The sequence below is a fragment of the Abramis brama genome (genome assembly GCF_963993115.1).
Source record: "Abramis brama genome assembly, chromosome: 15".
In the NCBI taxonomy this organism is placed as follows: Eukaryota; Metazoa; Chordata; class Actinopteri; order Cypriniformes; family Leuciscidae; genus Abramis; species Abramis brama.
In genome coordinates this window covers 17,291,506-17,313,502 of record NC_139977.1, presented here as the reverse complement: position 1 = coordinate 17,313,502, position 21,997 = coordinate 17,291,506, and the positions used below count along the sequence as shown (strand labels likewise).

Genomic DNA, 21,997 nt, shown 5'->3' with positions numbered 1-21,997 from the left:
AACGCAAACTTTTGAAAATTTTGCTTCAAAGTACAAGATTTTGAAAACAATACCGTTCTCGTCTCCATATAAACTACAAAAACGCAAATTTGTGAAAACGGTGATGTCATGCGCATATGGTTAAGTCAATAGACCTTATTCAGAGCTGCGCCATGACAGGTATGATAGCGAGGCTTTGAGGGATAGACTTGCCTCTCCTTCTTTTCAATGTCATCTGCTGTACAAAGCTCCTAGAACACTTATAATTTTCCACAGCGCATGTTGTCTGGAGTTTTTTGTCGACTGAAATTTCTTGGAAAGATATTTCTGCAGTGTTTCGTCAGCAGAACAATCCAAAAACACATTAAATAACAGTACAACCCATTGAAAAGACGTAGAGATCACAGCCTCGCTTTCGATTATTCCCATTACAAATCAAAGATGCCCTGCTGTGAAAAAGGTCTAGGCGCGTAGTTTTTCTTTACAAAGTGACATCGATTGGCCTAGCATGAATAACACAGTGTTTTTAATTGTTTTTGCGGATCCGAGTGGGATCGATTTGACAATGTTGTCGTCTGTAGCCTACGCAAAAAAAAAAAAAAAAAAAAAAACTGAAAAAGCTTTTCCGTTTTTAGCTTGAAACTTTATTTTACATGACTTCATTGTTTTTGATGCAATAATGTTCATTACTAGATAATATTAAAAAAACAAATCACAAAAAAAGTTGATAAACATTTAAATGTTTTTAAATATTTATATATGTTTATAATGTAAACGTGCTAATAATATAATATAATATAATATAATATAATATAATATAATATAATATAATATAATATAGTATAATATAATATAATATTGTGTTTTTATTTATTTATTCGGAACTAATTACAACGAACCTTTCCTGGAGGAAGCATTTTAATGTAGCGACTTTAAGCTCTTCCGCTGGAGTGGTTGCTATAGGAACGAGGAAAGCCGATCTGAGGATTACAGCAGACAATCGAAGCAGTGTGATTTTCACTGCCTAGGTTAATAAAAAGCATTTGAAAATAGCAAAACCGTCATGTCCTCTGTTTCCCAGGAGCTGAAAGACACGTGAGTAGTTATGCGTATTTATGAAGCATTCTCCAGAAAATAGCGCGTTAAAATGCGATTGGCATTAGCATGTTGATATAGCAAATTCGAATGGCTTAGGATTTTCTTTAAAATATAATAAATGATGGCCAATCCTTTTATAATAGGAGTAGAGCTGAGCTTCTCTGATTTTCTCAAATATGGCGGCACAATAATACAACAGAGTTGAGAGTGTTTTCAAATCCTGTGGATATAACTTAAATAAATTCAGATGTAACATTACCGATGGTTTTATAATAAGATGCTAGCCTGTTGGAAGTAGTAAGTTTCCCCTGTGCTCTTGTAGTTCAGTGGCCAGCTCCAAATGGCTTGATGCCCACTATGACCCAGTCGCCAATCTATACACCTTTTCCTCTTGCATTGGTAAGTCCCTTGAGTCACATGAACTCTCACAATAACTTGCATAACTTATCTGCAGTTTAGCCTGCAACTACCAATCTCACCAGCTCATTCTTCCTGTTATTTTTCACAGCTCTTTCAGATTTGCATGGAGATGGAGAGAATAAGGTGAGTGTGTGTTTATGGCATTGTGTCCCTTGTGAGAAAGATGTGCGCTTATAGTTCACCAACAAATTCAAATTATCCCATAATTGACTGACCCTCAAGCCATTCTAGGTGTATATGACTTTCTTCTTTCAGACAAACACAATCGGAGTTATTTAAAAAAAATATATATATCCTGGCTCTTCCAAGCTTTAATGGTACCTTAGATTTTGAAGCGCATGGATCCATCACAAAAGTAATCCATACGGCTTCAGGGTTTTAATAAAGCTCTCCTGAAGCGAAGCGATGGGTTTTTGTAAGAAAAATATCCATATTTATAACTTTATAAACTATAATCACTGGCTTCCGGTAACAGCCGTACGTGAGTCGAGTTCCGGCGGAAGAGTGACGTATTGATGAATGCGGAAGCGCAGAAGATAGAGCAAAACACCGGTCTCGAATTAGGAGTCTTAATGTTGGAGGAGCTTGAGTTTGTTGCCCAACCCTATTTGTTTGAACCAAGAGAGACTTCTACTCTCAGCTAAGCTTATGCTAGGTCACTCGTCGGGTCAGAGGTCACTCTTCTGCCGGAACTCGACTCGCATACGGCCATTACCGGAAGCCAGTGATTATAGTTTATAAAGTTATAAATATGGATATTTTTCATACAAAAATGCTTCACTTCAGAAGGCCTTTAATAACTCCCTGGACCCATATCGATTACTTTTACAAGGGATGGATGCGCTTTTTTGGACTGCAAAATCGAAGGTACCATTCACTCCCAATTATAAATCTTGGAAGAGCCAGGATATTTTTTCATATAACTCTGATTGTGTTTGTCTGAAAGAAGAAAGTCATATACACCTTGAGGGTGAGTAAATTATGGGTTATTTAAATTTTTTGGGTGAGCTGTCCCTTTATTTATATATCTATATATATATAAATAAAGGGACAGCTCACGCAAAAAATTAAATTAAATTTACACACACATATATATATATATATATATATATATATGTGTGTGTAAATATAAATGTATATATTACTACATTTGACAGTACATTTTAACCATATTTCAAAGGCAATAGACATAATTATAAAATTACTTATAAATATGTACTTAAGTAGGTAAAAAAAAAAGCGAATTGCATTTAATATAAATTTAAACTGTAATACAATTTTAATTTAATTGTAAATAACATTAAGGGTATGAAAATATTACATTCAGTAAGTATATTATTTAAAAAAAAGTAATTTTAAAAGTATGAAGTTGAAGTTGAATGTTTTTTTCCCAGAAGATAAGAATTTACCTTTTTATGCAATGGCAATAATCCATCATTGAGAAGTAGACTGGCAATAAAGAGTGATTTGAGCTGTCTGTGTACCAGCTGGTGGTGGGTGATCTTGGCACGGGAGTGTGTCACATGAAGCTAAAGGTGTACCGTGGCACTGGTCTGTTGAGTGAGAGCACCCTGCTGGACTTGCCCACTGGACTGGTCTCCTTCCTCATGGACCTGCATGAGCCACGAACACCGGCCATCGCCGTGGCCTCTGGTCCCTTCATATACGTCTACAAGAACCTGAGGCCCTACTTCAAGTTCACGCTGCCTAGTCTAGAGGTGAACCCTCTGGAGCAGGACGTCTGGAGTCAGGCCAGGGAGGTGAGCTGTTCATATCACACATTCAGCTCTATGCATTGAGTGAATGAATGAGGCATTTATACAGTGCTTTACTACTGAACACCCAAAAGCGCTTTACAATCATATGATGGGGTCTCTCCTTAACCACCACCAGTGTGCAGCACGGCAGCCACAGTACAACAGCACTAGTGCGCTCAATACACACCAGCTATACGTGGAGAGGAGAGAGAGAGTGATAAAGCCAATTTAGTGGATGGGGATTATTAGGAGGCCATGATTGATAAGGGCCATTGGAGGGAATTTGGCCAGGACACTACATCATGTCGTGTGTGAGGCTGCCATATGTTTACTGTAATGATTACTGGATGTGTTTTGACTCTTAGGACATGATTGATCCAATGACCCTTAAAGAGATGTTAGAAGGATTAAGGTGAGTTACTGTATATATTTAGTGTTTAGACCCAATGCACTGCAGTTGTAATGGCTTTTAGAGTACAGCCTGACACAATACATGTGTATTTCACAGTTAGAGTACAGTAGATAATTGTATTGTTTTCTCTTGAACAGGGACAAAGCTGAAATTCCACTCTCTGTCAGATCGCTACGGTAAAAACTGTTCCAATATTATATCTGTTCATATTATAACCTTATTAAGATTATTAATGTAGTGTGTATATATATATATATATATATATATATATATATATATATATATATATATATATATATATTATAAACAATATATACTATAATTAATATTAATATGCTATAATAATAAGGTTATAATATAAAAAATTGTTTTGTTAAAATATTTTTTTTTTTTTAAAAATAAGCAAGTTTCAAAACTTGGAATTGGTTGCCTCAAAATAATTTATACAAAAACAATTATTTATTTAATATAAAATATAAACCTTTGGCAAAGTGATATGGTACAACCAACATGCAGAAAAAGCATAACATTTTTTAATCTATTAATTAATTGCCTTTCTCGTGTGATTTATTCAGGTTCCTCATGCTTGAGCCACAGGAAATGGAGAGTTTTGTTCATCTTTACAAAGAGCAGCCTATACGTAGACAGGTGCCAATATCGGAATACATATACACAGTCACTCACACCATAGATGGCCAAAAACAATTGCACTAACATGGCTTTTGTCTCTTTGTTTGTCTCAGACGGTCATCACCTGTATAGGGACGTTGAAGAAGAACATGGCAGATGAGGATGCAGTTAGCTGCCTAGTGATTGGCACAGAGAACGGTGATGTTTACATATTAGATCCAGAAGCCTTTACCATTCTCTATAAGGTCAGCACATTCATATCTGCTTCATATGTTTGTAGTTTCTGGTTTTTAATATCAGTGACTAGTTTAAAATGACTTTACATGTAGTTCTAAATAAACCGATTTCCTAAAAAGAACGAACTCTTTACTATGAGTTTCCCTGTGTGTTTTCAGATGTCACTGCCTAGTACAGCCACCCTAATGGACGTGACGGGTCAGTTTGATGTGGAATTCCGTATCACTGTGGCCTGTCGCAACGGCAACATCTACATACTACGCAGGTAACTGAGTGAACTGAAACTTATTTACACATTTTTGTGGTCCAAGATGGAAGAACTGAGGATTTTCAAAACTTGTAATCAAATAATAAATAAATCTCAAAGCACTCAAAACCGGACATGATGAGGATGTCTGCTGGTTAAATACATGTAAATACATTGTAAGTGTGGTTTCATTAAAGTTTCATATGTTCATATGTATTTTTAATACTGACTTTATACCTTGCTATTCTGACAGTTCTTGCAACTCCTTGAAGTTGTGAGCTTATATCTCACGATTCTGAATTTATTTCTCGGAATTCCGAGTGACTTATTTTCTCAGTATTCTAAGTTTACATTTCACGAGTGTTTTTTTGTTTTTTTGCCTTAAAGGGATTCCCCAAAGCCCAAGTACTGCATTGAGCTGTCCTCTCACCCAGTAGGACTGGTGAGGATGGGAAAGAATGTAGTTGTAGGATGTACCGATGAGACTCTGCATGGTTACACTCAAAAGGTATGATACATGTATCCATGTCTGTCACAATAACAATAATGCCTCAAAAACTGATAATGATAACTTTCTAATGAATTCTCCTGTAGGGGAAAAAGCTGTGGACAGCTTATTTGCCAGCCCCTGTTACCACCATGGCACTGATGGACCTCCCCACACGAGGATTCCAGGCTGTACTGGTGGGTCTGGCCAACTGTGAAGTACACATGTACAGAGACAAAAATCTGATCAGCACCATCAAAACACCAGTAAGTACTGTCATGAATTCAAAACTCAATGGCATCATATTGAAGTGTGAAGTTGAAGTGTCCCTGTTCTCGTTATCATTATCAGAGACTTTAATTTCTGTCTTACAGGACGTAGTGACAAGCATTTGTTTCGGGCGCTATGGACGGGAAGACGGCACTCTGATAATGACCACCAAAGGTAGTAACTTGTGTTACATGGTAGATAAAGCAGTTTACGTCAACTGTAAGATTGGATACAAAGCATTTCAAATGTTTTTAACTGTCTGTGATCCAGGAGGAGGTTTGATTGTGAAGATCCTCAAGAGGACGGCTGTGTTTGATGACAGAGACTCGGCCCCTGGACCCCCAATAGCCCAGAGCATCCGCCTGAACGTGCCCAAGAAGACCAAGCTCTATGTGGACCAGACTTTGAGAGAGCGTGAAAATGCAGTTGGTTAGTGATGAACCGAAATAAAAAAATTTACAGAACCACCTAAACAGAAATGAACTCTTTCCTCGCCATTGATGGATATTTCTGGCAATCCATGTTTTCATTGTTATACGGTAGGGGCACTATTACACATTCTGAATCCAATCCGGACGTACTCTTTGATTACATTTTATTTATTTTTTTACATTTTCTCAACTTTTTGTTCAGAAAGTTTCTTTTTTTTTTACCCACATTCAAGTGTTGATAAAAAATATTGCATGTAGCTTTGCTAGCATAATTTTTTTAAAAGCAGAGGCTCTGTTCTTTTAATATATTGCATGTTCAGCTATTCATACAAAAAAAAAAATTCTTGTGGCCTTGAATATTTTGTGAAACTGATCAAAAAGTCTGACTATACTTAAGTTTTCCCTTAGCTGAAAACTGAAACCGGAAGTCTAGTTTTGATAATTAAGTTTTGTGTTCTCAAGTGATAAATTAAACCAATTTGAACAAATTGTACACATTGCATATTACATACTGGTCTTACAACTTAATTAAAGAATAATTAAGATGTTTAAATATTTTTGAAAAAAAGTCTCTTATGCTCACCAAGTCTGCATTTGTTAGATTAAAAATAAAGTAAAAACACTAATATTATGAAATATTATTACAATTTAAAATCACTTTTTTATTGTAATATATTTTAATATGTAATATTCCTGTGATGCCAAAACTGAATTTTCAGCATCATTACTCCAGTCTTCAGTGTCACATGATCCTTCAGAAATCATTCTAATATGCTGATTTGCTGCTCAAGAAACATTTCTTCTTATTATCAATGTTACATCACTATCAATATTTATATATTGTAGCATAATTTCTGGCCATGGTGAAAAGTGTGCCCAAAACATCCGATTATCTTTTGTATTTGATCCATGTTGTGCGAACAAAGTAGATGCTGACACAGTCAAAACACGCCACTGAAGAAGCTGTTATTAAACGTCGATTTTTAGGTCAATGGTTCTCCAAAACCATTTCGACTGAAACCAAAAGTTCCTTTTTTTGCGCGTTTCAGACGATTGTTTCCGTTTGCTGAAATTTCGGTGCATTGCTACAATTGGACCCTCTGTGAAGCAACATTCACACAGTACTAGAACAACTGAGATAATTTAGTCATTTTAATAACCAAAGGTGATGGTGTAGTTTTCTGTTCTTCCTTATTAGCCTCTTGTTGCTTTTTCTATGCAGCCATGCACCGAGCTTTTCAGATGGACCTAAGCAGGCTGCGTCTAGCTGCAGCACGCGCTTATGTCAAAGCCCTGGAGTCTAGCCTCGCGCCCATGTCTGCGAGCCTGGCCGAGCCACTCAAGATGAACGCAGTGGTGAGTTGTGCAATACTGAGTGCATGAACAAGATGAAACCAGATGACCGATACCGATCTCCACTTCTGCTTTCTGTTCCTGCAAGGTTCAAGGGCTGGGCCCATCCTTCAAGCTCACTCTGAACATCCAGAACACTGCAGCGTCTCGTCCGGTCATGAACCTGGCCATCAGTTTTCTGTATGATGAAAGTTTGTACAGCATGAGGACAGCCTTCTTCAAGGTGCCCTCATCTGAGCAGTTTCATGAGCACTATTTTTACCTGACAAGTGCTGACTTTTTATGTGTAGTTATTAATGTTGAGGAAATGTTTTACTGAAAACAGTGAATTGTTGTGTGTCTGTAGATTCCCCTACTGGTTCCAGGACTGAATTACCCCATTGACACTTTTGTGGAGTGCTTGAGTGACAAAGGCATCTCTGACATCATCAAAGTAAGACTCGCACCCAGTTAGAACATTTATATTCTGAATGGCTAGAAAAATATGCAAATTGCACAATATACCAATATTAGCCCCAAAGTTTTATACAAAACTGAATTAACCATTTTATTTACGGAATAATAACTAGGCGTCGCTCACATGTATATGATGAAGTGACAGTAAAGACTTTCATAATGTTACAAAATATTTATACTTCAAATGTTCCCACAAAAATACTCAACATTGATAATAATATGAAATGATTCTTTAGCACCAAATCAGCATATGTGACCCTGGACCACAAAACCAGTCACATGGGTCAATTTTATGAAATTGAGATTTATACATCATATGAAAGCTGAATAAATAAGCTTTCCATTGATGTATGGTTTGTTAGGATAGGACAATTGTTGCAAAAAAAAGTTGCAAACGACTTTTCTCCAGTGTTGTGACGTATTTCCAAGTGAAACGGAATATTTAACAGAGGGCAGGGTTTTACTTTAACTGACGTCATCAGGAAAGGAACGCCATTCCAGACCGGAAGTAACTTTTCAGATTTTGATTAAAGTCTTTTTTCTGTGTATTAACTTGCACGGATTAATTGTTAACCACAAGACTAGTAATATGAGCTAACAAAGTAAATAAGGTCAATTTTGATTTCATGTCAACTTAAATATATATTTAAATAGAAATGGTTATTTTATATTGTAATAATATAAATATATATATATATATATATATATATATATATATATATATATATATATTATTACAATATAAAATACCATATATAATACCAATATAAATTATAATATATAATTTATATAAATTTTATATAAATAAAATGTATATATAAATATTTTTATTTTTATTATTTTTGATCGAATAAATGCAGCCTTGGTTTTAATAGAGACTACTTTCAAAAAATCTTATCGATCCCAAACTTTTGTATGGCAGTGTGTAAAACAGTGTTTATCTAAAATGCTGTGGCATAAGAAATCTATTCATGTCTACATTTGCTTGAAACTGAATATTCTATTATTATTCTATCACTGTTGCCACCTCAAAAAATAGGAGCATGATGCCCCTGTACAGTCTCATGATGTACAACATAAATGTTGATTACTGTATGCATGAAATCAAGCCGACGTTTGTCGTTTCGTTTCTGATTTCAGGTGTTTGTGCTGAGAGAAGGAAAGAGTGCTCCTCTCCTCACCGCCCACATCAACATGCCTGTGAGTGAAGGACTTGCACTGAACTGAGTCGTGTCGTCTAGCCGAGCTTCACAGGCGTCTTCAACTCTTGCTGTGCTCCTAGCAGCAGCAGTTAGCAGCGAGGCTTCTCCATGGAGCGGCCTGAAACGTCACAGGAGTAAAGAGAAGCTTGTGCTGGCCGTAGAGCCGGTGCTTCCTGTAGTTTAGATCAGGATTGAGGGAGGCGTGTCCTCACAGGCAATGCCTTTTAATGGATAGTGACTGGAGCCTTTGATTGACAGCTGTGAGGCCAAGTGCTCCATAGTTTGGATGTAAGAGTTGTTCTGATGTTTATTTGTGGTAGTCATGTATATTTGTATGTAAATTCATATTTATTATTCCTGATGTAATGATCACACACAAACTCAATTATGAGGCTTTATTGACTTCTGTTGTAATATGATTCATAACATAATCAGTGTTACGGTTTATGAGGATAATCTTTCAAAACCGTTCAAGGCAGAGCAGTAAGTAAAAGATTACGTGCGTCCCAATTCACATACTTATGCACTATTCTATGACGTTTTGTAGTATAAATAGTGTGAATAGCACTTTAAATACCCGGATGATGCACTTAATTAACGGAAAAATGAAGTGTGGAATGTTTGACACTTCATGCACTCAACTGTCGTATCAGAGGGGCATCATAATTCAATGTTGAATGACAAAATAACCATATGAAATTCATACACTACATGGTAGAGTACATAAGTGCACAGTGTTTCATCTGGGACACAACTATTGTATACTACTTTTAAAGCACACACATGAAGAGGCACAAGGGTGAAAGGTCACAAGAGAATCTCAAGTAAAGGGCAGCCAGAGCTGTTGATGACTGACCCTTCGCTAAGCCCCGTTACTGACCAGTCCTGCCTTAGCAAATGTTGCTGCTCACCATATTATCAGACAAGCTTTTGCTCATCTATTCTGTATGTCTATGGAATTCCAATGTGTTTTAAAGATTTTAACTGGGTTTACAGGTAATATAAATAGTGACACGGTACCAAAAGAGGATACAGACAATATTTTTCCCCCTTTTCAAATCTTTAAGAAAAAAAAAAGGTCTGAGTGAGCATCAGTAACCAAATGGAGTGGGGCTTAGCGAAAGTTCAATTAATTCTCTCCCTCTATACAGTGCAACAGTGCCATCCACTTTTTCAGAAGTATGTTTTCCTTTCATTTCTCCCATAGGGATTTAAAAAAAAAAGTTTTCGTTAAAGCGTTATACGCCATGAATCAAGACAACCAGCTACAAGGTGAATCATAACATTACAAACTTTGATTTGAAGCAAAAAAGTATTTGAAAATCAAAAAAAAAACGTACAAGACCAGTGCATTTACCAGCTTTAGTGATGGGAAGACCTACAATCCCATGAAAAATTGCAAACACCATAATCAATTAAAAACGATGGAGAAATGTGAAACTGATCATTTAAAAATGCTGATTATATATATATATATAAGCAATGTTTTAAGTGTATTGCAAAATATGACCATATACAAATATTTAAGCATTTTGAGAGCGCAGGGAGACCGACTCGATTACATAATTGGCAGTGCTTCATGGGATTGGGCAGAACTAATTTGATCTTTTGGCGTTTCGACTCTGGTGGAATTTTCTATACTGCATCATGGGTAATGTAGTTTTTCACCACAAATTCAGCTGTTAAACAAGATTATTTTAAAACTAAGTATAATGCAGGCTAACACCAAGGATGATAACTATAAAGATAACGATAAAAAAATATATATTTAAAAATCTTTCTCAAGATTAAAAAACAGCAGAGTTCACACCACAGCGTAGGAATCACTTGCACAACGATTTTATCCAGCTGATGATCGATAAAAATATTGACAGCCAATCAGAATCCATCCTGCTGTAATGAGCTTGAGCATTTAAAGTGACAGACAAGCACGTGCTTCTAATAAACATAACGATATCATCCGCTGGTGTGGACGCTAATATAGTTATCTTTATAGTTATCGTTCTTGGTGTGAACAGGCCTTAAGGCTGGAGAAAACAAATGGAGTTTTTACTTCCTGAAACCCAACTGTTGCACTCTATTTCACAGTTATAGACTAAACCTTTTACTCAGACTAGTCATTGGCATAAGTACAAACGTTCTCTTTGGCTCAGATACTTCTAAGTTTTGCCCCATATATATCTTGCATGCTTGTAAACTTTATTGTACACTACCATTCAAAAGTTTGGGGTTGGAAAGTTGTTTTTGAAAGAAGTCTCTTCTGCTCACCAAGGCTTTAATTATTTGATCAAAAATACAATAAAAACAGTAATATTGTAAAATATTATTACAATTTAAATGATCTGTTTTCTATTGTAATATATTACAAAATGTAATCAATTCCTGTGATGGCAAAGCTGAATTTTCAGCATCATTACTCCAGTGTTCAGTGTCACATGATCCTTCAGAAATCATTTAAATGCTGATTTGCTGCTCAAAAACATGTTGAAAACATTTGTGCTGCCTAATATTTTTGTGAAAACATTTTTTTTCAGGATTCTTTGATTGAGTCATAGTTCAAAAGAACAGCATTTATCTGAAATAGAAACTCGTAACATTATGGAACATACATTTCTGAACTGTCATCCTTGTTGGCCTCAAACCTTTGAACAGTAGTGTAAACAAAAAAACAGGTTCACTGCTTTTTCTGAGTATATTCTATTAGCTTTTGTATCTCAATATTTGCTTTCCTTTCCTAAATCGTGCATTTTGCCATATACTGCTGATAGTATGAGTGCTATACTGCTGGTCAAGCACCCGCTTCATAAACACAACTGAGGTTACATGAGGCATGTAGTAAAGAAGATTTTGGACTGAGGAAGCAGAGAGGACAAGGAACATCCATCTAAGCAAACATAGTGAGGGTGATCCACTATAAGAAGACAGGGAAAAAACAAGAGGGAGAGAAATGTTGCAAACATATATTACTGAGCCACAGAGAGGCATTTGCTTTTTGAAGTTCTCATTACTAATGACCAGTTTAGACCAACCTGGGAGAAGCTGAAGGATACCAAACCATCTTCATCAGCGTCCATTGTTTTAAAAGTTTCTGTTGGAATAAATGTGAACTCTCAACACATCTAGTCCTACTGAATTTTGATTACAGTAATTGCACTGTGAAAATTATCATAAAAAATGGAGTTTTCTACTTGGCACACTTACTGAACATAGTCTCCAGGCGGATCAGACAGGCCACAAAGTTGTCGAAGTCCACGTCGAGGTCTGCCTTTGCATAGCGCAGGATTATCAGCTGGAACAGGTTGTTGGTTAACTTGAAGCCTTATTGAAGCATAAAATCCAAAAAGTCATCATAAACATAATTTACCACAGTAATTATAGATGTGCTTTTTAAAGAGTGTTGCATGTGGCAGATACCTGCTGATTCTAATGCCAGACGCATTTCATAAGAGCTCATTGTGCCAGACTTGTCCAAGTCAAACTTCCTAAACACAGCCTAATGATTTATTGAAGAAAAAAAATTAAATACTGTCAAGATCTACTCTACCATTCAAAAGTTTGGGGACGGTAATATATATATATATATATATATATATATATATATTAAACAGTCTCATGTTCAACAATGCTGCATTTATTTGATCAAAAATACAGCAAAAACAGTAATATTGTGAAATATTAAAATATCTGTTTTCTATTTTAATGTAGTTTTAAAATGCAATTTATTTCTGTGATATCAAAGCTGATTCTTCAGCATCGTTACTCCAGTCTTCAGTGCCACATGATCCTTCAGAAATCATACTAATCATATACCAATTTGCTGCTCAAGATTTTTTTCTATTCTTATTATCAATATTGAAAACCGTTCAAAAGAACAGCATTAATTTGAAATAGTAAAAACTTTTGTTAGAATTTTAAGGTGTCCTTGCTTAAAGTCCCCCATAGTCAATCCTTTTTCATAAAACTGATCTTTGATCACCAAAATGGCATATTTAAAAGTTTTTCCTGTGAACATTCTTTTTATTCATGTTTTAAAATAGCTTGAATGTAGCTCTACACCCTTGCTTCATTTATTATATGTGGATCCATGAATATGCAAATGAGCCCTGCCTCTACTCATACAGGCTCGTCAAGTCGATGTATCAGAATTGTAATGCGTTTTACATATCGCTCTCTACAACGTCGTACACATAACGGTAATTAATATGATTAGCCTCTATAAACATCTAATAATGTGTTACTAATGTTACACAAACCATATTCCCGTTCACCATCTCAGAGTCAGACAGCTGCCTTCTAAAAATCCGCTTCCTTAGAAACGCTTTGAATGCTTAGGCCTATAGTTCATCATAACATCGTAATATACATCATTTCGATTTTTCATACTATATAGGCCTATAGTTCCTTATAACATCGTAATATACATCGTTTTGATTTTTCTTATCAACAGAGACTGAGACCACTGCTTTGCAGGAGTTAATGATATGCTAAAGCCCGCCCGCATGTTGACTGAGTAGGTTACACCATAAAGTAAGCATAAAATGTAGCCACTGACAAGATAGCGTTTGATCTTCTCCCAGAGCACATGGAAGTCTGTCAGTCCAAGCTTTCCAACACCAGTTGTCTTTATAGCAGGTCAAGGTTTGTTCCAAGATTTTAATGCATACTATTCACATGCCTTCAAAGTGGTCCGCAAATGCTAATATTCATTAATGTGTCTAATGAGTCTTAAAAGGATACATCCATAAGATTTATCATGGCTCGACAGACCTCTTTGCCAAATCCGTCAGTTTTTATATCTTTATCTGTAAGAAGAACCAGAAATAAGGTCATTTTATACATCAGTTGCCTCCTTTCAGGGAATATACAAAGTTAAATATGACCTTAGCTTTATTCACAGCATATGTGACGTTGTCAATTAGCAAAACTGAAATATGCGTTACGTGTCCATTAGCACACTCACGTTTGCCAACCACCCGGTTCAGAATCATCTGGAGTTTGGACACATTGATCTCCAGTTCCTGTAGAACAAAGTGAGTAGTCAATGAAGCTATTGGGCATAACAGCAACCCATTAACACCAATTCCTGCTGTCTTACCGGCCCTGCCAGCTTTGCGAAAAGTGCCTTAAAGCCTGCGTCAATGTCACTCTCCTGGAGTGCAGGCTGCCATAGAAACAACACATTCACTAGCAGCGAAACTTCCCAGTATTCATCTATGTGCAGTATTGTTAAAAACATTTCACAGGGAAACTCACCTCCTCCGGTACATCTGCTGAAATTTCATCATCTAGCTCCCTATAGTGAAAGAACTACATTTTATTTTCTCTCAGAACCATCCACAAGAAAGATTGGTTATGGCTTGCCACTTTGTGCCAAATTTCATGACAAAAAAAAAAACACACATTTCTCAATGCAAGATTGCAAAGTATTTAGGTCTTTAACCATCCAAACATGCAATAATATTGTGAAAAGATTCAGGGAAACTTCTGTTAAATGCAAGGCAGGAAATTTCTGTTAAATGTGTGTGACCTTCAAGCCCTCAGATGGAATTGCATGAGAGACCATCATGTTACTGTGTTAAATAATAATCACATGGGCTCGGGAGCACTTTGAAAAACTGTTGTCACTTAACGCAGTCAAGATAAGAATAAGTCTGCATCAAGAAATGCCTCTCGAATTTCTATTACGCGAGGTCAAGGCTATACATCAATTCAATGCAGAGATGCACAAAGTTCTCTGGGCCCGAGCTCATCTCAGATGGTCAAAAACAGTGGAAATTTGTGCTGTGATCAGATTAGTCCACATTTCAGCTTGTTTTTGGGAAAACGGACATTGAGTTCTCAGTCCCAAAGAAGTAAGGGACAGTTCATACTTTCATCAGCATCTGTCATGGTATGGGGTGCATCAGTGCAAACAGCACGGGTGACTTGCATGTGTGTGAAGGCACCATTGATGTTTATTTAATTGTATTAAATTGTATTACATTTCTGAATCTGATTATACTGTATATTATTTCTTCGTTTGAAAAAAAAAACCCCATTACATTCTCAAATGGTCACTCACTGGGAGTCAGCAGCCTTTTCTGAAAAGACCCTCAGCACAAAGTCTCCTTCTTTCTGGGGCTCAAAGGTGGAGGGGACGATGATATATTCCCCTGCTGGCAGGCAGAAGCGCGAGCTCACCTCTCGAAGGTTGATGTAGAGCTCGGAACGAGCGCTGGACGTGTGGGTGAGGAAAAAATCACGCTTCAGATGCACACCCACCCTGCCCAGATACTGACAAGTGGAGGAGATTCATATCACTACACACATATCATCAGCTATCGGACCATGTGCAGGATCTCTCAGCGTTACGCTATCTAAACTAAGAATAAATCTGCAATTTAGGCACTGATAACAAAAGGTTTACCTATGTTAAACAATGCTGATCTCGTACCTCTTTTGGGACCTGTAAGATTCAGAAATAAAGTTTAGAATAAGTATGCATCTTTCAGTTTTTCTTTATAATTGGAATCACTATTTTACCAACCTATAATAATTGTTACGTCCAGTAATGTAATATAGGGAACAGTGGGGCTAGTTGTCACACATTTTATGCCAGTGAATATTTCTCAGGGTGGGTTTATTTTTTAAAAGTTGACTTTCTCTATAAAACATACCTTAATAAAGCCTAATAGTTAGTGAGGTAAAGCCCATGTGACAACTTGCCCCAGTCTCCTCTATAACATGGAAATATATTTAAAGGGGTCATATAATGCCATTTTTGTACAAGCTAATATGATTCTTTAGGGTCTAAATTAAAAGTTTGTAATATACTTTAATTAAAAATTCTCATTAGTATTGTAAGAAAACACTCATTTTACCTGGTCAAAAACAGCTGTTTTCAGCACGCTGTTTAAGTGCATGTGTCTTTAAATGATAATGAGCTTTGCTCACCCCGCCCCTCTGTTCTGTGCGTACACCGTTTGTAATAATAACACAATAACCATAACGCGTTGTTCATTATAAACGAGGGATTATGAATTATATTGAGAACGTCGTACATAGAAAACATGCCGTAATGTACCCTTAGTGTAAACCTTAGCCGCATTCATCGTGAAGCGTGCAGCAAGCGATTTGCAAAGATTAATATAAATATTAATATAAAGGTTAATAAAACGTTACACTCACTTCTTCTTCTGGAGGTGCAGCAGGAACACGAATAGTTGGTACCGATCCTTTTTTCAGGAGCAGCTTCTTAGCAAAACCAGCTTTATATTGACCTCGTTTGTAAAGCAGTCTGGTGTGTGAAATGATTCGCACAAACATGAAAGCATTGACGTTGATCGTGGGGAATATTCCCTTCGAAAACAAAACTCAGCCACTGCGTCTTCAGCGGTTCGGATTTAGGAACATCAAAATGACTGCTGTGTTCGTTATTACACCCAAGAACAGAACACCACAATCGCTTAGACGCCATTCTGCTCATAGACAGTGCTCCAGCGTATCAACAATGACCACGCCGGTCCGCGCGGACTATGATTGACAGCTCACGAGCGAGCGAGGGCGGGTCTGTGTTGAAACGCTGCTGTCAATCAACAATCGTGGGAGGGGCGTCGATTTTGTGACGTCCCAAAATCGAACGGCTTGATTTGAGATGGGGGAAATCATATAAGAAGATTTAAAAAAAAACACTGGATGGATTTTTATCATTTTATGATGGTTGTGTACAGGCACTGCCAACACACATTTCAGTACAATCAACTTGTAAAAGTGCATGTACCATTATATGACCCCTTTAACAAAACAAGAGTTTATTCCTGATAGGCTACATAAAAAGCATCTTAAAGCTGATTGATTCTTCAGCAATTACTCAAATCTATTTAGTTACTTATGCCCATATCAAATGAGTTTTCTACCTCATAAATGGCAAATCCAATCGTCTCCATGTCTTTGCCCTCCCGACGTAACTTTCTGCGATTCTTCTGCATCAGGGCCACTAGAAAAGTGCATTCATCTTGATTTTGAATATCTGGTTCCTTCAAGACTATTTTAAACTGGGGATTGATCCAAAATGTTGCTGTGTAGACAGAAATAGACTTTAATGTGAGAGCACTGTCACTCATGTCAGCTCACAAGCATCCTTTCATAGAGAACATGCCTGGATAATTCCTGCAGCCGCCAGCAGTGCTTCCTCTTCTCCATTCACCAGGATACAGGGACGTGTTCCACTTCTTCACCTCGCTGCTCTGTAGCGCATCCGCTGTCAAGTTACAGATCTCTAGTCTGCTGAACTCTCGCATGAAGTCATTGAACGACATCCTGTGTGCGGGGGAGTGAACAATACTTATATTTAAAGCGTAAAACGATAGTTCAGAAGATATTGGAAAAAATGTTTCAGTGCTCTTTTTGTCCAAACAATGAAAGTCAGTGGGGTCCAATGTTGTTTTGGTCCCCATTGACTTTCATTATATTACAAAAACAAACAACTGAAACATTCTTCAAAATATCTTCTATTGTGTTGTGTAAGAAAGAAAGTCAAGGTTTGGACACAAGGGGAGTAGAATTTTCTTTTTTGGGTGAATTGGGTGAATCCCATATTTCATATTTGTGTGTCATATTTTGGATGACGTGCCATAGATGTCCTTGTTGTTTTTAAGTTGTATTTAACACAGCAAAATTGCTGTAATGGTGCCATAAATATTGAGCAATTAATTATTCCTGTTTAATATACCACATGTGTAACTATTTAAAAAGTAATATGCAAGTGAGGAACAGATTCCATTGATTAAAAAAATACTGCAAGAAACATGAACCAGAATTCTCCATCCTCTTGGCAGTTGTGCAGACGGGACCTTACAGATGGGTCGATTTCACGCCATTCCTTTGACCTGAATTGACAGATGGTGACAGTATTCAGCAAAGCTTTCTGACATTATTCATTAATATTTTAGGAATAATTTTCCCTCTTCACATCATTCGTCTTACTCATCACTCCATGGCCCCATCCACTCCACTTCTCCCCAAGGGTTTCTGATGCGCAACAGCTTAGTGAGGTTTCTTCTGTACTCCACCTGGCCAAGGCCAACAGATTTACATCTGCCAATGATGAGTTGTCTGTGATTGGTTGAGTTTCTTGTCAATCAAAATCCAACACTCACCTCCTCCACTCCAGTAACGGAGTAGGCGTGACCTTTCACTAGCTTTTTAAAGGTGATAGCCTCCATGTCAAAGAAACTTGTAATCTGAAAGTGAAAATAAAATAAAGTTGAGTACTTTTGAACACATTAATAACAATCTAAATATGAGAATCTAAAGTTAGGTTAGCATGGCCTCTGCTGGTAGATGCTGAAATTACTTAATCTAAAGCATTTCTCTCCATTGACAGTCATTCATAAGTATTATGTTATCCTGTGATTATATTATATTATATTATACTATATAATATGACTGAATTATATTTATTGTATGTATTTGAATTCAGGTTGTTGAATTGAGAACAAAGTTTCCCAATCACCCTGAATTCACCTAGATGTTCAAGACACAGACTTCTCCAGATATTACAGACTGATTGGTTATTGGTTATGTTGTTCCTGAGCACTAACGTCTATCGAGCAGCCCATCAGGGAGCCTCTCTCCACAGCTCTTCTGATGATGCTGAAGAGGTTACGTGGAGCTTTTTTCAGCTCATACATCTCTGTCACTCCACCGGTGAAGTCCTCAAACCCCTCAGACGTGCAGCCTCCGGAAAGAGCCTCGTAGCAGCCGTTCAACCTGTCACATTCATAACAACAAACGCGTTACACAACCAAAAACAAGATCCTGGTCTGAAGTCTACCTGTGAAAGCGTATGACTGAGGCCTTCTTACTTTGCATAAGCCTTCTCCACCAGGGCGCTCCAGAACTCTGCTCCCTCGGCTGAGTGGACGAAAAGTAGCTTCCCATCTCTGACAGGCAGCCGGTCGTCAATCACCACGTCCACCCAGTCCCCGAACTGCCAAAACTAGAAAACCCAGTAGGAAACACATTGGGTTTAATGCTGCGCTCATATCATGTAACAATTATTATAACTGAATGAATGACAAAAAGGAATCAAAGAGTCTACTCTGAAGCTTTGACATCCTCTTACTCTAGATTTGTTTCTGTGGAAATGTTCACAATGCCTAAATGCATCCATGTCTGACATTGATGACAATTAGTGATTTTCCAACTTTTCAACTTGTAATTTTGAGTTTGACGAAGACGTGAATGTTTTTTACTAGTGAGGAACACGTAATTATGATAATACTGACATGGCATGAATGCAGCATTAACAAGTGCAAACAATGGGGGGGATGGGTGTATTATATTTTTGGCATTCACATGATGTCATCAAAGTCATGTCTATTCATCAAAGAATCCTGAAAACAATATATGACGGTTTTAGGCAGCACAACTGTTTTCAACATTGATAATAATAAATGTTTCTTGAGCACCAAATCAGCAAATTAGAATGATTTCTGAAGGATCATGTGACACTGAGGACTGGAGTAATGATGCTGAAAATTCAGCTTTGCCATCACAGAATAAATTACATATTAAAATAATTATAAAATTGTAATAACATTTCACAGTATTAGTGTTTTACTGTATTTTTTATCAAATAAATGCAGCCTTGGTGAGCAGAAGAGACTGGTAGTGTATATTATTAAACATTTGTTTTTAAAAAAAAAGATAAATAACATCTTTGTTCATTTTTCTCTCTATGTAAACATCAGTTCAGTAGGTGCTGCTGGCTGTACTCCAAGTCTGTCTGCAGCACTAACGCTCTGAACATTACACGCATTCACTGAGTGACTGAGCCTAAATGGTTCCTGGCTGGACAACAGAAGGGGAATTTGGCAGAGAGGAGTGAGAGATGTGGCCATTTCATTTTCTGGGTGAGGCTTGTATATATAGTCACTGCAGCAGATAGGGTGGGCTGAGGTTTAGGGACTGTGGCTTAAAGTAGATCTGCTGAGCTATGGAGAATCAAATGGAAGGGGAACAGATCAGTTTACACACTGCATTGGAAGGAAGGAAATGTTTGGGATTTTTCACAAAAACCAGAAGATTATGAAATGAGACAGAAGATTAACTAACTGCACTAAATGTATTTACTATTTACATTTTCTTGTGTGACTAAGTGTATAGATTACCTCTAAATGATGTCTCTCTTTTATAGGTAATTGTAAATTAGAATTACATTTTAATCGTAATTAAAAGAGCAATTTGGCTGGTCATACGATCATATATATTGTAATTATATATATATATATATATATATATATATATATATATATAATTACAATATATATGATCGTATTTTTTTCAGTAATATTTTTTATTTTATATTTCTGACTCTAATTTTATAAATGTCTAATTTTATATATATATATATATATATATATATATATATATATATATATATATATATATATATATAAAATTAGACATTTATAAAATTAGAGTCAGAAATATAAAATAAAAAATATTACTGAAAAAAAAAAAAAATTAAAATCTGAATGTACACTGCTCAGTACCTGAAAGTGAAAGATTCCAGCATATTGTTGATGGAAGCTCTGGCCATGAGGCACCACCCGATGCAGCAAGGGTTCATTCAGGGTGAGGCACGCAATGGCAGCCAGCAGCCAACAATCTCCTACAATCAATATATTGAAAAGAAACATGCTTCATTGCTGCTTCAGCAACTTTATCACTGCCAAAAACATGCACTTTCTTGTGATAATAATTGGCAGGACAGCATCCATGCCATGTTTTTGAGTTCTTCATTGATTTTATTCTGTTTTAGTAGATGCTTGTTTTACCTAGAGCTCCTTGGCAGATGTCTGTGCGAGTGGCCCCATCTACGATAAAGTGTGGATCAGTGCAGAAATCCTGGGGTACATAGAGAAGACCTATGGGTCAGACAGGGCATACAAATGACTGGAACGTCTCTGCTTATTGATAGATAAATAGTTGGTTGGTTTATCAAACAGTGTTATTTTTTTTACTATTCTAATATTCTCACCGTCGGCCTCATCCAGCGAACACCTTTGGTTTTGGCAGTGCCTGGGCCCAGCTCTTTGAATCCTAAAGAAGACTGCTGGGCTGGAAATGTTTCATCCTCAAATAGACATCCACTCTGAAGGCAGCGGTCACGCAAGTATTCAAAATCTTGGCCCAAAAACTTCAGAGCCATATGGTTCTGACCAAATCCCTCATTTCGATCCCATTCACTCCTCAAACGAGCAGCGATTCCCGTTGCACAAATTTGCTCCATCCAGGAAAGAACTGTCAGAGACACTCAAAAAAACATATGGATCACTGCTACATCACATCACTTTCACATCAAATTCACTATTCCTTATTTTACAACAAAGTCTAAATCCAAAGTTTATCAATCGTAGCAGCCACATTATTATTATTTATTTATTATCATATCTGCCCCCAAAATGTAATTATTTAGAAGCAGATGTTATGTAAAAACTGAACTGAAAATAAAAATCAGGGGAAGAAATCCTTCCACTCATTATGTTTATATGGTTGGTGGTTAAATATAACACATATACAGCTTGATATTTACAACCACTTATGAAGAGAGTGAAAACATTTGACAACGACAAGAGACATACTTAGGCTTCTACCAAGTGTAAAATTATTGTACCTTACCTTAAAACGACACTCTCCAAATCCTGTTATGACTGTCCTTGCAATGAGGTTCTGTTTAATTAACTTAGCCTATACCATGTTAGGCTTGTCCCAGCATGTAAAGGCTGCTGTAAAGACTGCAGTGCGGTGCGCGCGCACGCGTGTGGTTCCGAATGTTACTATTTACTTTGAGACAAGCAGTTATATTCCTCTAGAGGGCGCAAGGGTACTGGAGACATTTGCAGGTCATTATTACATTAATATTTTAGTCACGGACCGATACATGACACACACAGGAAAATCGACTGAAATAACAGATTTAAAAAGTTTTTTTTTTTAAATAACCTTATTGAAAAGGAAAACGACTGACAAG

At 36.8% G+C, this 21,997-nt stretch overlaps 2 protein-coding genes across 2 annotated transcripts; one reads left to right on the top strand and one right to left on the bottom strand.

Moving 5' to 3' along the window:
* The first annotated feature begins 888 nt into the window (after positions 1-888).
* bbs1 (Bardet-Biedl syndrome 1) lies at positions 889-9,684 on the top strand. The gene is made up of 17 exons (XM_084138269.1): positions 889-1,074; positions 1,400-1,476; positions 1,586-1,620; positions 2,985-3,257; positions 3,620-3,666; positions 3,804-3,842; positions 4,242-4,314; positions 4,410-4,541; positions 4,692-4,798; positions 5,168-5,288; positions 5,375-5,533; positions 5,642-5,711; positions 5,808-5,966; positions 7,191-7,324; positions 7,410-7,544; positions 7,668-7,754; positions 8,918-9,684. Exons 1-17 carry the CDS (start codon positions 1,043-1,045, stop codon positions 9,002-9,004), a joined length of 1,767 nt encoding a protein of 588 aa, XP_083994395.1. The 5' UTR covers positions 889-1,042; the 3' UTR covers positions 9,005-9,684.
* A 142-nt stretch (positions 9,685-9,826) lies between these two features.
* On the bottom strand, positions 9,827-21,786 carry LOC311098191 (calpain-1 catalytic subunit). Its single transcript, XM_084138271.1, has 22 exons — positions 21,646-21,786; positions 21,005-21,267; positions 20,802-20,871; positions 20,517-20,635; positions 18,825-18,958; positions 18,561-18,729; positions 18,117-18,200; positions 17,944-18,029; positions 17,772-17,846; positions 17,117-17,277; positions 16,875-17,035; positions 15,413-15,424; positions 15,041-15,252; positions 14,233-14,272; positions 14,075-14,140; positions 13,940-13,997; positions 13,717-13,781; positions 13,532-13,600; positions 12,394-12,472; positions 12,181-12,297; positions 12,009-12,067; positions 9,827-11,890 (listed from the first exon to the last, which is right to left on the bottom strand). The coding sequence occupies exons 2-22, from the start codon at positions 21,254-21,256 to the stop codon at positions 11,864-11,866; spliced, it is 2,115 nt and encodes a 704-aa protein (XP_083994397.1). The 5' UTR covers positions 21,257-21,267; positions 21,646-21,786; the 3' UTR covers positions 9,827-11,863.
* Positions 21,787-21,997: the final 211 nt, after the last annotated feature.

What these genes read in the sequence shown, in the direction of transcription:
- LOC311098191 (XM_084138271.1), bottom strand. Translation starts at nt 21,256, where the DNA reads ATGGAGCAAATTTGTGCAACGGGAATCGCTGCTCGTTTGAGGAGTGAA. An exon ending in CTGGAATCTTTCACTTTCAG is followed by an intron (nt 18,959 to 20,516) that starts GTACTGAGCAGT and finishes TGGGTTTTCTAG; the next exon opens with TTTTGGCAGTTCGGGGACTG. An exon ending in TATCCTTCAGCTTCTCCCAG is followed by an intron (nt 11,891 to 12,008) that starts GTTGGTCTAAAC and finishes GTCTTCTTATAG; the next exon opens with TGGATCACCCTCACTATGTT.
- bbs1 (XM_084138269.1), top strand. Translation starts at nt 1,043, where the DNA reads ATGTCCTCTGTTTCCCAGGAGCTGAAAGACAC. An exon ending in CTCTCTGTCAGATCGCTACG is followed by an intron (nt 3,843 to 4,241) that starts GTAAAAACTGTT and finishes TGATTTATTCAG; the next exon opens with GTTCCTCATGCTTGAGCCAC. An exon ending in AGCAGCCTATACGTAGACAG is followed by an intron (nt 4,315 to 4,409) that starts GTGCCAATATCG and finishes TGTTTGTCTCAG; the next exon opens with ACGGTCATCACCTGTATAGG.